The sequence below is a fragment of the Pholcus phalangioides genome, unplaced genomic scaffold (genome assembly GCF_987345545.1).
Source record: "Pholcus phalangioides strain wild (caught in Gottingen) unplaced genomic scaffold, Ppha-v1.0 ptg000024l_1, whole genome shotgun sequence".
NCBI classification, from domain to species: domain Eukaryota; kingdom Metazoa; phylum Arthropoda; class Arachnida; order Araneae; family Pholcidae; genus Pholcus; species Pholcus phalangioides.
The window spans coordinates 20,307,971-20,321,759 of NW_028301616.1; the positions used below are offsets into that span (position 1 = coordinate 20,307,971).

Consider the following 13,789-nt stretch of genomic DNA (forward strand, 5'->3'; position numbering starts at 1 on the left):
TGCTGCTGTTCTATAACCAGTTCAATTTGTGGTTTTCAAATTCGCCGATAGATGACAGCAAGAATGAAAATGTTGTTTAGAAGTAAACCTTCGCTCGTCACTTTCTCCTTGTTCGATCCTCCACAGCTTGAGCCGTACTGCAAACAAATTTTGAAAGGATCTATTTATAATCTCGGCTATTTATTCGCCAGTGACGCGAATTATTATTCGTGTGTGTGTGTGGAGCGTTGTTTAATTGCATGAAGAATGTTCAATGCAAGGTCCGTGGCGGATAAAATTAGGGGATTCGATGCGTATCCGAAAACTCTGGAGGATTTCCGGATCAAAACATTTAGCGGAGCTGCCGGTATCCGAGCGTTTTTCTTGTTCAAAAACAACCGTTTGCACATGCTGAGTCATTGATAACACTGCCGGGTTAATGTTAAATGCCCTCACTAATTGTTTTTGAAAATTCGTTGTCTTTGAAGCTTAATTATCAATATGGATGTTGATGCTAATGGCTAAACCACAGTGGGGGCCGGGCCGGCTCAGCATTATCATGGAGCCCTCACTCATAGGTATTGGGTGGGTCTCTGGGCCTTATATCTACCAGTATCATATACCCTTCAACTATGGGAACAGCTGCAGTATAATAACTTTTTAGAGATGTATGGGTACATACCTTGTCCCACCATCTAGGGGCATTCAGGCTTTTTGATGAATTGATGCTGCCGGTGCAGATCCAGGAGGGGACAACAGCAAGTGTATCCCTGAATCGGTTTACCGGCAGAAGCAAGTTTGGGATGCAGGTACCACCCCTGTTAATTTCTCCGTCAGCTTTTGTCATGGCTATGTATGGCCAGTATACCATTACCACTAGCTGACCTCAGAGACCAACCAGTGATTTAGCCTTGGACATGATTTACTTCATCATCCGGGAGAGCCACCTTCGCGCGTGCTCGTCCCAGGCTGACGTGGGGGGGGGGGTGTCAAGGGACACTGCGAGAGGGTAGACTGATTGATTTGACCAAGGGTGGTGTTGCATCCACCTGACCTGTGAACCCTTCCCCTTTCAGAGTTTTTAATGGTGATTTCTTCCCCTTGGCGAGGAAAAATGTCCAAAAGCATGACGAGAAGTCAGCAAGAGTGAAACAGAGTCATGCTTTCAGAGATCTTTCTTACTGAAGAAAAAAACTGCAAAGCATCGCCAAAAAAGGATAATACTATGGCTGTTAAAATCAAAAATTGACTATAAAAAGACGAAAAATTATGTACAAAAGACAATAGAAAGAGATGAAAGGGATATTGGCCTGCGAGACAGATGTTGTGCACCTGTGGTCCTAAGCCATAGTTTCCCGAACTGTTTTGTTCATCACCCCACCTCGCCCAAAAATTTGTTTGTTTTTTTTGTCATTGCGTTCCCTTTCTGAGCAATTCTATTAGAATCTTTTTATCTTTAACTACAGTAAAAAAACCCTTAACAGACACCTCCCAGATGTTGTCAATCTTTCTTTTAAATAAATAGTGTGATCAGCACGTATTCCCAAGAGATCTTTACGATCTGTCCAGGGAATTTGTTAACGTTAGTAGACATCCATGCCCGAACCGGGATTCGAACCCAGACCTGTGCAGTCAGAAGCCAGTTCCCTAACCGCTGGACTACCAGGCGGCAAATAATAATTTCCCCTTGTTTAATAAGAAGTATGTATTTCAAACCCTTGATTAAAGGTCACCATGGGTTTTATGGAAAATATTCTTTTGTCCCATCGGTGTCCACAAAAGAGATATTTTACTGTATTACCCGCTCTTCCTCAGGTATGTTTGATTGCCAATAAGGAGGGTTATGGTCCCCACATCCTGGAACAAGTACCCTAGGCCAAGATCTTTTTCAGGGCCCTTCTCTAGCAAATTTACAGCATGAAAAAATGAAAAACAATGGTTATTGTTGTGAGCCCCCTAGGGCTGCAGGCCATGAAAAAAGTGATATTGCCCACTTTGGGAAAGCTCTGATCTAAGCTTGGGAGACTGTGCAGGGTTGAAAAATTCGAATGGTTACTGGGTCTTTGCTCGTAACTCCATTAGAAGTGGGTTATCATAGTTTCAACCCCATCTATAGCTTGAATGTCAGTAACATGCTATCGAGTGGGTGGGAGGCTGGGATTGGGTTTGATGTAAAAAAAAAAGCTGGTAAAAAACAATATATTTAATTATTCGGGTTTATGCATTAATAAGTAGGACGGATTTTTATGACCTTAAAACCGACAGAATATGCTGCATTAAAGAAATGCATTTATGCCCTAAAAAAACTAAAAATATGCTTTTATAAATAGACTGACCATATTTCTCCTCGAGAAAAATACGGAAAATCGCCAATCATAGTCGAAAATGATGCCAAAGCTACACAAATAAAATTGCCAATACTTGCTAATATCATCGAAAAATTGCTAATCATTACCAGAAATGATGTCAAAGGAAAGTAAAATTGCCAGTTATTGCTAAAAATTGCCAATTGTGGGAAATGAAGCTAGGGCAGAGAGAAATTTTTATGGGAGTGGGGGGAGAAATCCCTCTTCATTGTTATGCTGAAATATGCAAAATAATGTTCAAAAATATGAAAATATGCCTTGGATTCTGAAGATCATGGTAAAATGCCTTCAAATTACTGAAAATCATGAAAAAAATTCATAAAATAGTAAAATATACAAAAGTCATAGTAATCGTAGCCAGTGCCGTCTTCACGCATGGGGCCCCACCTGGGCACAGCCTGTGGGTCTCAAAAAATGAGAAATAGTTGAATTTTTCGAGAATTTTCCAGGTAGGGTCTCAGAAAAATCACAGTCCGGGGGCCCATAATGCTCTTAAAACAGCCCTGATCGCAGCACTATTAATAAATAAATCTTGTTTTTGTAGGGCATTGCGTTGAGGTTATTTAAACTTTCCTCTCAACACACATGTAACTAATTTTATTTTTCAATTTCAGTCACTATCATCAGCGGAATCATCATGACCATACTGTTTGTATCGGAGCTCAGTTATTACCTCACACCCGAAATCACAGAGGAACTGTTCGTCGACGTTTCTAGAGGCGAGAAGCTGAGGATAAACATAGATTTTGTGTTTCCAAAAATTTCATGTCCTTGTGAGTACTAAATGAGTATAAATGTTTGGCACAAATATTTTGTGTAATCTTTTTTTAGGGGGGGAAGGAGAGGAGGGATTTACAAATCTCTGGTGACCATGGAAAAATAAAAAAAATTAGCATTGACATCATAATTTTTAGTGTGGCGTTACCAATTGGAGTCTGACAACACAATATTTTTTTTACGTTTATGTTACTGTAGAGATGTGAAGTGAGAACGAAAATATTCTCCTGGATGCAAAAATTAGAGAATAATCAAGAATATTAATTTTTCTTTTAACAACTTCACGTGCACGCTTTTGTAGAGAAATTTGGATTATCTCCGTTCGACGAATCAGTGATTATTCTGTTAACTTCACCCTAACCTAACCGCATGTTAGAAAATTAAGGTAGATAAGTGAGTTTTTTTAAGAGTCTCTTTTCACTCTCTTCCTATATGCTCTCTTCTCTTTCGCTCTTACTTATGTACATAGTAGAAATAATAGTACAATAGAATATAGTACATAGTAGATAATTGATAGTTACATTTTGGTAAAAAATATAACTATCAAGAATAAAAAAAACGGGTAGGGAATTTTTTTTATATGGTTACAATAAAGCTTCACAATGGCGAAGAGAGGGGAGAGAAAACATGCACAAGGAACTTGTTTGAATTTATTCCACTGGCATTTGTATATATCACGCCTATGATCGTAAAGAGGTTAAATAATGAAAAATTTTCTAATTTTGGTTTTACAGTCAACGCTCGTTATAACGACCCCCCCCCCTCCGTTCCACGGAAAATGGTCGTTATATATCAAATGTTTTAAAAAAATTAAGTTTATAGCATCTCCGGAAAATTTTGTATCGTATTGATGGAATTTTTAAAAATTCCTTCATTCTGTTACAATATTTCAACACAAATGAGCAAAAAAAAAAAAAACCGATTTAAACACCTACAATATGTACATTACACTTACGAAAATGATATATTATGACCAAAAACTACATTTTTTTTTACTGCGTGCAGCAGTAATAAAAAAAATTCACTTGCCTTTATATTCTCCTCTGGGAAAGTCAAGTAAAATCTTGCTATAACATTTAGAATAAGATTTTAAAAAAAATTATGGGAGAATTGGAAGTGAGCCACCACCTGCGCAAGTGAAACAGAATGATAACGTAATAAGAGCAAAGTTTCTAGTGATGGCGCTAGTTAACCATCTATGCTCCATACAATTTCTTCTTCAAGCATCAAACGTTTTAAATGCCCATTTAATGACAGATTTTGTGCATTTCTTCAGGAAAAAATAAAAAAACGGTGTGTCAAGCAGAGTTCTGCCGTTTTGTAATTCATTGAATGATATTTGCCAGTCGTTATGCTGGATAAAAATTAACACGCTACAAATTAGTGCCGTAGTGGTGGGTTTGCAAGATGCAGAGTTAGAGATGGGAAGAGTTCAGGGTACACACATGGGTTCAAACCCACCCACCTACAGAAAACCACACTTCTCAGCCACCTCGTTGGGCATTTTGCCTGTTATGGCGTTGTATTTGTATTTGCAAATAGGGAAATATTTTGGACCGGGTCGTTATAACGAGTATCGACTGTATTATTATAAAGTATAATTCAGTTTTCATTGCCAACGACATTTAAAACAAGACAATTTTTGGTATAATCACTTCATAATGACAACTTTTAGTTTGAGGACATTTTCAGAATTTCCGAGAATATTCTTGGTCATAGTGAGAAGTTTCAAAAGATTTTGTCATTAAGGTTTTTGCAAACCTTTAAGGATTATTAAAATTTATTTTAAAATGAGATAGATTTTCAGAAATAAGTTCAAAGCAAAAAATTTAACCCAGGTTGATTGGCAAAGGAAGGTACTCTTATAATCACCTTCATTCTAAGTAGATACAGAACTGTTATTTTTCTTCAATGTACATTCAATTAAATCAAACTTATTTCTTTGCAAGTAGTGCAATTAAGCCATGTTGGTTTCATTTTCTTGCTTTTAAAGTTGAATATTGTGAGCTACGAACTTCAATTTTACCCATCTTCTTGATGGGGGAAGAGAGATAAGGATAGAGAATATTCTCTGGAAGGACGACAATTATAAATTACTGGAGAGCATTCCTATTGAGAATAATAACAATATTTTCAAGTTACTTGTATAATAGTAGTCCTTCCAGAGAATATTCTTGATGAGGATGTTCTGCTAAAGATTATTCTCAAGAATTTCATCTCTAGGGGTGTATATCCCCCCTTTCTGTAAAAGTGGCTATGTCGGGGTGAATTCCCAGGATAAGGAAAACATGAAACTGAACATAGAATCCTACTGCAATAACTGTTGAAGTGAGCATTAATTACACAAGTTTACCAACTGAAGGATGTACCTAGACAAGATATGCATTGAGCTACTTGAAGGAGTCAAAAGGGGGCAAAGAACATCTAAAAAAGGAAGAAAAAGAAAAGTCATAAATTTTATGATGCATTACTAGTCGAGAGTAAATAATGATTGATATGTTCTTAATTGGTTGTAAAACTAACAAATGTTGAAAGAAAAATTGATTCTTTGAGTAATATCAAAATACAATATGCACAGTATATCGTTAAATTTGATTGCCAGTATCATCGGAATAAAAATCTTTCAACTACCAGTTTTTTAATATTCATACAAATAATAAATTCAAATTCAATTTCAATCATTTAAAATTACCAGTGATTTTATTCATAATCATGATTAATATTAAGGAAATTGGTGTTCGTCCAAAACATTAGCTGAATATTTGGTTATTCAGCCAAATCACTATTTATCCTATCCCTATTACTGCTACTACTTAGCTGTACATGTACCTCATACAGATTCCTCTATTAAAAATTTCTAACGATTCGGTACATGCCGGAATGTGTGTATATGTGGCCTTAACGTATTTATGTGGTTGAGTTGCATTTTTTTTTTTCGTGTTCACGCTGCCATCGTTTTTCATTTTCTGAAGTAAAGATGGAAATTCTTGAATTTTCATGTCATGTCAGTATCGAGTTGTAGGTGTGCCTGCTCTCTGTGGAGAGACTTTTTTTAAATGGCAGACTGCCTCAAAGCTGGAAATCTGCAGAAAATCAACTTCAGCCCACTCATCCCTAGTACAGAGGAAGAGAGACTTTGAAATGTTTCGTCCATGACTTCAGTAGACTGCAATATTCTGCTAAATGAACGGGACTAAATTCAATGCAATTTCAGTTGTCCAGAGAAGACTGGGGAATGCTCAGTCATCTTCCATTTAGAACTCTGATTTTTACTAGATCATTTCTCGTTAGGCTAGATTTTTTTTACCTATATGTGATAAGATTTCTGCTGCTTCAACTGTAAAGTGTGATTATAATTGTCTACTTGATTTTTTGTTTAGTTCTGTCACTGGATGCCATGGATGTATCTGGAGAACAGCACATTAATCTGGAACATAACATTTACAAACGAAGATTGGATGCTGATGGGAATCCGCTTGAAGAACCGGAGAAAGACGAAAGTAAGGATTTTGAGATGGAATCTGTTTCACTCAAAAATTTTGAATCAATTAATATAACTTTTCCAAATAAATTTATGTAGCAGTTTTTGGAATTGCCTCAAAGAGAGTGTAGAGGTCCCAGGATGATTTTGATCACCTTTGTAACAAATCATGAGTGTATTGAAAGACATTTCAAGTTTCCTTGAAACAAGATTTATTATTGCTTTGGTTTTTTGATAGATTTTTGATAGTGTGGGATTTTTCTCAAAATATATGTACTTTTAGCCCAGTGTTTCCCAGCCTTTCTAAACCCAAGTAGACTACCAGCAAAATGACAAATTGATGAACCTCCAACTTAAGGTCTGACATGAGTAACCAACAGTGTGATCTGTATTTACGGGACATTACTGTATTCTCAGTCATATCAATTTTCTTTAATATATGTTGCTCTGTTCTTTTAACAAAGCTTGTTTCAATTCATAATATTTACTAAAATGGTAAATGAAGATAGCTTTTATAACATATAAAATTAAGGGCGAAAGTGTTTAATGCCTTAAATGGCAAAAGGGGAAAATGTTAGGAAATTTAAAAAAAAAACTGTTTTTGCAGCCCGTAGGGAAGTTCACATTTACGACCTCTTTACATGTTCTGTTGAACCACTTAAAGGACTACCTGGCATTTTTCACATTGACAACATTATAAAGCATTGCTCATTTGACCCTTTAACATGAAAAAAGCGGTGTTTGAATTTTTTTTTTGGCTCTTACAGCGTTTACCATTTTTACTTTTCAGTTTTTTTGATAATAATAGCTGTAAATATTCACCTTATATTTTTGATCATGTTCAACATTTTTTCCTTGAACTACACTGCAATTTTGAATGCAATTTATTTATTTTCCACCCATTTGTATACTTTTAGCCGTTTTAGCTATATTTATTGATTTTTCTGGCACATGGCAATTTTTTGCAGTGTCCCATATTTTACAGTATTCAAGAAACAATTTCCTGTATTTTTCGTAATGAATTATGGTCACCCTGAACTTTTTTTTTGTGAAATACATTTCAGTTCACTGCAATTTGGGGTAATTTCAATTATTTTGAAAATTTCATTTATTTGGTGACAATTAGTGATATTCCATGCAAAGGTTTTCAACAGTGCTGATGCGAAGATGAATTCAGGAAAAAAGAAAAGAAAATTCAACTGCCCTTGTGGGAAATTTAACCCACATCCTCTCACTTGCCAGGTGAGCGCCCTAGACCACTAGACTGCAAAGGCAACAAACATCATTCTCTCCTAAGAGATCATGTGCACTGAACAGGATTGTACATGGACAGTTTGACCTAAAGAGTCCTTTATCCGCTAGCTGTTGAAAACCATATGAATAGTGAAAAGTGACATCTCTCTCTCTCTCATCCTTGGATATTTCTTTTTTTTTTCTCTTGATCAAATATGGTCACCCTAATTATGAGATCCTGGTTTTTCCCTTGAACTCATGAGAATATCGCTAATATCAGTTTCATACAATTAAATATTTCTTCATTCAATCAAAATTTGATTAGCAAGTTTTTGTACAGACCACATATCCCATCTTTGAAGGCCACCTCCGGTGCACAGACCTTAGGTTGAGAAATGCTCCTTCAGCAGATAGAGAGTTTGATAAACGGTTAGGATGAACCCGGCTCTGCTGCCAAGTTGGTAACATCGGGATAAAAAGAAATAAATGGGAAGTTTGATTATGATGAGCAAGCCAGAGATGCTTATAAATGAAAGATCTATTAACTTGTGCAATCTATTTTCTGTTTCTCAAGTCAACAGTGGAGCTATGCCATCCTTGAAGATTTTGCCGTGGCAGAGGTTTTCACAGGATCTACTTTTTGGGGGAAGGGGCACACACTGATGGATTGAATGAAAGGGACAATATTACATTTCCCAGCGAAGTCCCCCAGATTTTCTACTTCATCTCTCAGACTTCTGAAAATTTTTTACATCTCCCTAGTTTTGACCATGATTGTAAAAAATCCCTATTTTTTAGAGGGAAAAAATATTCCCAAAGAGAATTTACTCAGAAAGATAAACTTGATTTTTTTTAATCCCCAAAATGACGTCACAAGCATAATGTAAATTGTCATCAAATCACAAAAATATTTCATTTTCATGAGAAAAAACAAAATTCATACGCCAAACAGCCAGTGTCAATTTGGCCTTTCAACATCTGAAATTTGTGAGATGACCTGTATCTGCTTTGATGATATGTCCAGTTTCAGGCTTGACTGTGATTTTTTTTTGTTAACGAGATTTGATTTGAGAATAGTTTTGATAGGTAATTTAACCTACTGGTTGTGGCAATGATTGATGACTTGGTGCTAATTGACAGTTGCTTGTATGATGTCATGTTTTTGCACTGGGGGAAAAATCCTTACGATTTTACTTTTGTTACAGAAAAACCCCTATATTGTTTTCCAAAATCCTTTTATATTAATTTTTGTATGGAATTTGAATCCACGCGGAAACCTGCCTAATAACCATTCTCCAGAGTTTTGCACCTATGGTTTTTCTCCCGCCAAAATTTAGAAATACTAACCTTCAAAAAGTAACATTTTAAATTAAAAATTTTATTCATAAAAACAGCATATATTTTCTTTGAATATATTTTTTAAATTTCTGATCACCTTGTTGGGGGAACCCCCCTCCTCCCCCTGCTCTTCCTTGCTTATGTGTCTGAGCAACTGGCCAAACAATAGGGGGAAATGCAAGAAGGACCATGTTCGAACAACCTGAAAATGTTCGGGTATTCATGATTTCTTGTTGTTGCATGTAAGAACAGAATAGTTTTGAATGCAAATGCTCAATATTTTGTTTTATGTTGTTTTGATAATTTTTCTAATGCATGTTATCTATTTATTTACATTTTAGATATTGGTACAAAGAAAGAAGTCTCCACTGTAAGTAAACACATAGATATCTTATGAAATTCTGTGTTGAATGAGTTATTGTTGCTGTTCGTTTGAATATTAGCCACATTTTGACTTAATACAAGTTTCATTGAACATGTTTTGTGAATAATCATAATCTTTTACCACAGATGTGGTTAAAATTAAAACAAGTAGGTAGAAGAACTCTTATCATCCAAGTTAATTGGGACCATAACCAACTCAGAATATACAAGGATGACGTCACTCTCTGCTACCATACGAAGGTTTTTTAACTACTGGCTGTTGCAAAGATATATTTTGGAAAGAGAGAAAATTCAACTGCCCCTGCGGGGAATTGAACCCACGTCCTTTCACTTTCCGGGTGAACGCCTTAGACCACTAGACTACAGAGGCACAGAATCTCTCAATCTTCCCCTGGAGCTCGTGTACACTGAATGGGACCGTACATGGACGACCGGACCAGACTCAGACCAAGCTCACAACTGCTGACGCTGCCACCAGATGGCGACTTATACAAGGATGACATCACTCTCCGCTACCATACGAAGGTTTTTTAACAACTGGCTGTTTCGAAGATATCTTTTGGAAAGAGAGAAAATTCAACTGCCCCTGCGGGCAATCAAACCCACGTCCTTTCACTTTCCGGGTGAACGCCCTAGACCACTAGACTTTCTCTCTTTCCAAAATATATCTTCGCAACAGCCAGTTGTTAAAAAACCTTCAACTCAGAATAAGCAGACTTTCGCCATCCTAGATTCAACATATCAAAATACGTAATGATATTCAAGGCTAGACTAGTTTGGAACCAGACAAAGCGGGAAGTAGAGCTTCCCCAATCATCACACATACAAGTATTCTATCATTCCAAAGAGTTTTAGAGTGTGATTGCATATTTTTTTCATATGAGGATGGGCCTGTATGACCCTCTGTAACAAAATAGAATAGCCCAAACTACTGCACCTATATAGGAGAGTGGATGCATTGGCAATGTTGGTCTCCAGTTTCTTGCACTGGTTTTCAGTGGCAAGAGATTCGAAATCTGTGGAATCATGACAAGACTTCAGAAAATTAACTGTTTGGTGCATCCCTGTTGAAAAGATCCAATAAAAATAGGTGGTTTACCTTGATATTCTTGTCACAATTTCCAGTTAGTGACGTGCTCATTCCCTCATGAAACAGTGTCTGTAAAAATATTCAAAAATGTATGCACAGTTTGGCATTCTCTTCATTAACTGAGCAATTAGCTTTCTTGGATATTAAAAAAAAAATGCATACCAAGCAGTGAATAAGTTATGAGAAATACATTTTCGAATGTGACACTGATGTCTTGTTAATAATTTTAAATTAATATTTTAATTTTTTTGGCCTTGTATCATTTTTGATTCTCCATACCCATTTCTTTCATGAAGTTTCTAATCTACTTATCTAGACGACAACATTAAATCCAGATCGATGTGAAAGTTGTTACGGTGCAGAAGTTCCACCGAGAAAGTAGGTGTTTCATTACTAATTTTTGCTCTGTTGATCTCTTAATGTCTGCATAAGATTCTTGGTTTCATGTAAATAAGGTTCAACTGCAGTGGTACACTGCTCAGATAACAATGTGTTCATAGGGTTTCATTTACAGGTTCTCTCAACACCAGGGTTACAAATTTATAGGAGGGGCATTGTACATCTAGTCCAGTGGTTCTGAACCTTTGGAAGTCCAGTCTGATGAAATTATTTTTGTGAGTGGAAGGCCTAGCCCTACACTCGAGTAATGGGGGATATATGAAGGAAAATTAAATAATTACTCATAGCCTAATTTGATTGATGTTGAGGGCCCGGTGGTTGAGAATCACTGATCCAGATGACTTGGAATCACATAGTTATGCAGGGTTAGAAATGCTTTCCTGACTTGGTAGATAGCATTGCAGAAGAGTGAGAGTTCTAGGCATTCTGTGCATTGGTCTTCTCGATTGATTGGTCTATTATGTTTTGATTACTTCTTCTGGGGCCTCCAGATTAGGAACATATTAAAACACTGGTATACGACACCTCTGTTGACAATGTTTGAGGCATAAAAGCTTCATAGAAATGCTTGGAATCTTTCGGGATGTGTGGAGTTCCATGCGCAAGAGATGTGAGACCTGCATTACAGCTTGTGGGTGATACTTTGAACACCTTTGCCCTCTGTTACTTTTGTTGATGTAGGCCTACAATTATTATTAAAACGGCTATTCACTTACATGTTGTCCTTTCACCTCTGGTGGTTTCTGTATATGCTACCACATCAGGGAAGCATTTCAGACCCTACAATGCTTGTGGTTCCAGTTTATCTAGGTATACCATACTGCTCCTAGAAGTTTATAAAGCTGTTGCTGAGACAATCTATACAGGATTAATTAATATATGCCCACACATAGACATATATACCAGAAGGGTGAGAGCTGTGTGTTGCGTTGTTTATCTGTGAATTATTAGGAAATATGTTCAAGTGGATTTAATCCATGTGGTCTGAGATCTATGATTTTGGCACTCAGTTTGATGAATTATTCATGTTGTTGATGTATAAATTATATCAAATAGTCCAAATTATAGGTAATTTTCTGAATAAATGAGGACATTGCTAAGATACAACTTGTTTAATCTGTTTTCCCCATTCTCTTCTCAGTTGCTGCAACACCTGTGAAGACGTACATAATGCATACAGGCTGAGAGGATGGGCCTTCAAACCGAAATTGTTTGAACAGTGCAGAAGAGAAGGTTGGAGTGATGACAAACTTCAAGCCATCGACAAAGAAGGATGCCAAATATTTGGATACCTAGAAGTGAACAGGGTGAGCTCATTTTTCTTTTGTAAAAGAGTATCAGTGACAATAAACAGTGAAATCGACATGTGTGAAAATGTGAGCATTTGAGAAAACGATAACTTGTTTTATGCTTTTGGGTTTCGTGTTTTCTGCCTCCAAAGGTTGAACTTATACAGTGAAACGTTGCTACAATGATACTCGATATAATGATAAATCCCTCTATAACACTATTTTTTAAATCTTGTTTGGAATTGCCTATAGTCTAATATTGAACTCTTCTTGATACAAAAATATTCTTTTACAGTGATAAATCCATCTAATCCGTCTATAACAATATTTTTAAAGAGATTTTGAAACTGCTACATCAGTACTTTTTTAAAATGTTTTTCTCCAAATCAACTTGAATTTAATTTTGACTTTGTAAATTGTTTTTGTTCTTCCAGGGAGGCATCTGATAATATCAATTTTTTACACCATGTGATCATCAAAAGTGTTCATGAATGGTTATTATTGCTACTTTCTGTGTAAGACACATAAATGCAATACAGTAAATTTCTTTACATGAGAAATGCATCCAATTGATTTTTATTAATCAAATAATTTATTTTCTTTTTTTCATGGTGAATTTAAAAGTCTCGCCACTAAGAGCAACAGGCCTACAAACAGTAGGAATATTCAGTCATTACACTTCACTCACTTCACTTCTGAAATATAGATGGCAGTACTGAAAAATTGTGCACAACACTAGATATGTAATCAGACTGTTAGATACACACACTTGCACTTCTGGCACAACTCACTAGGTAGTAAATTGTCCATGGTGATAGACCTGAGTTGTGTGTTCAGTTTGGAAAAAAAAAAAAAAAAACCAAGACCATAGATTTAGTTAAGATGTCAACAGCAAACTTTTGGTGACAAATGATATTGCAATGTTGCCTCTCAATGTAACGATAATTCCTCTAAAACAGCGGGCGATGGGAGAAAAATTTCTGAAGAAGGGGGCGATTGGACAAAAAAGGTTGGGAAACTATGCTCTAAAACAATACTTTTTCTTGGTCTGCAGAGTATCATTATATTGAGGTTCCACTGTACATTATATTTCTAAACTGATCAACAATCCGATATTTTTTCTATGCTAAACTACCAATTAAGTGTTTATTAACCTTTTAACTGCTCAAATAATTGGAAGCATACTTTTCCAACACATTGGTACAAGTTTCATCCCCTCCACTTTTGTTTGGGAAGAAGTTTTCACTTCCTTTTGGAGGAGGTAGATAGCACAAAAAAAGGCTTCACAACTTTCAAGCTGCCAGCAAACCAATTTTTGCTAATCCTTTGAGCTCTAGCTAGAGAAAGTAAAAACAAGACAAAGATTTGATTGGTGAGGCTGCTATGCCCATTGTCTATAAGTATTGGGTTGGGAGCAGCCCAAGAGTTAATGTATTCATGTTTCAATTTGAAA

At 36.2% G+C, this 13,789-nt stretch overlaps 1 protein-coding gene and 1 non-coding gene across 2 annotated transcripts in view; one reads left to right on the forward strand and one right to left on the reverse strand.

The window, feature by feature from the left end:
• Window positions 1-119: 119 nt before the first annotated feature.
• Window positions 120-13,789, forward strand: part of LOC149068954 (endoplasmic reticulum-Golgi intermediate compartment protein 3-like) — a 31,884-nt gene continuing 18,214 nt past the window's right edge. The window contains exons 1-6 of the mRNA XM_089250851.1: window positions 120-346; window positions 2,960-3,118; window positions 6,503-6,622; window positions 9,516-9,544; window positions 10,965-11,026; window positions 12,189-12,354. Of these exons, the coding sequence (XP_089106977.1) occupies window positions 247-346; window positions 2,960-3,118; window positions 6,503-6,622; window positions 9,516-9,544; window positions 10,965-11,026; window positions 12,189-12,354 (636 nt within the window). The 5' untranslated portion in view covers window positions 120-246. The remainder of the gene's footprint in view (window positions 347-2,959; window positions 3,119-6,502; window positions 6,623-9,515; window positions 9,545-10,964; window positions 11,027-12,188; window positions 12,355-13,789) is intronic.
• On the reverse strand, window positions 9,855-9,928 carry TRNAS-GGA (transfer RNA serine (anticodon GGA)). The gene has a single exon. It is a non-coding gene; the product is annotated as a tRNA-Ser (tRNA).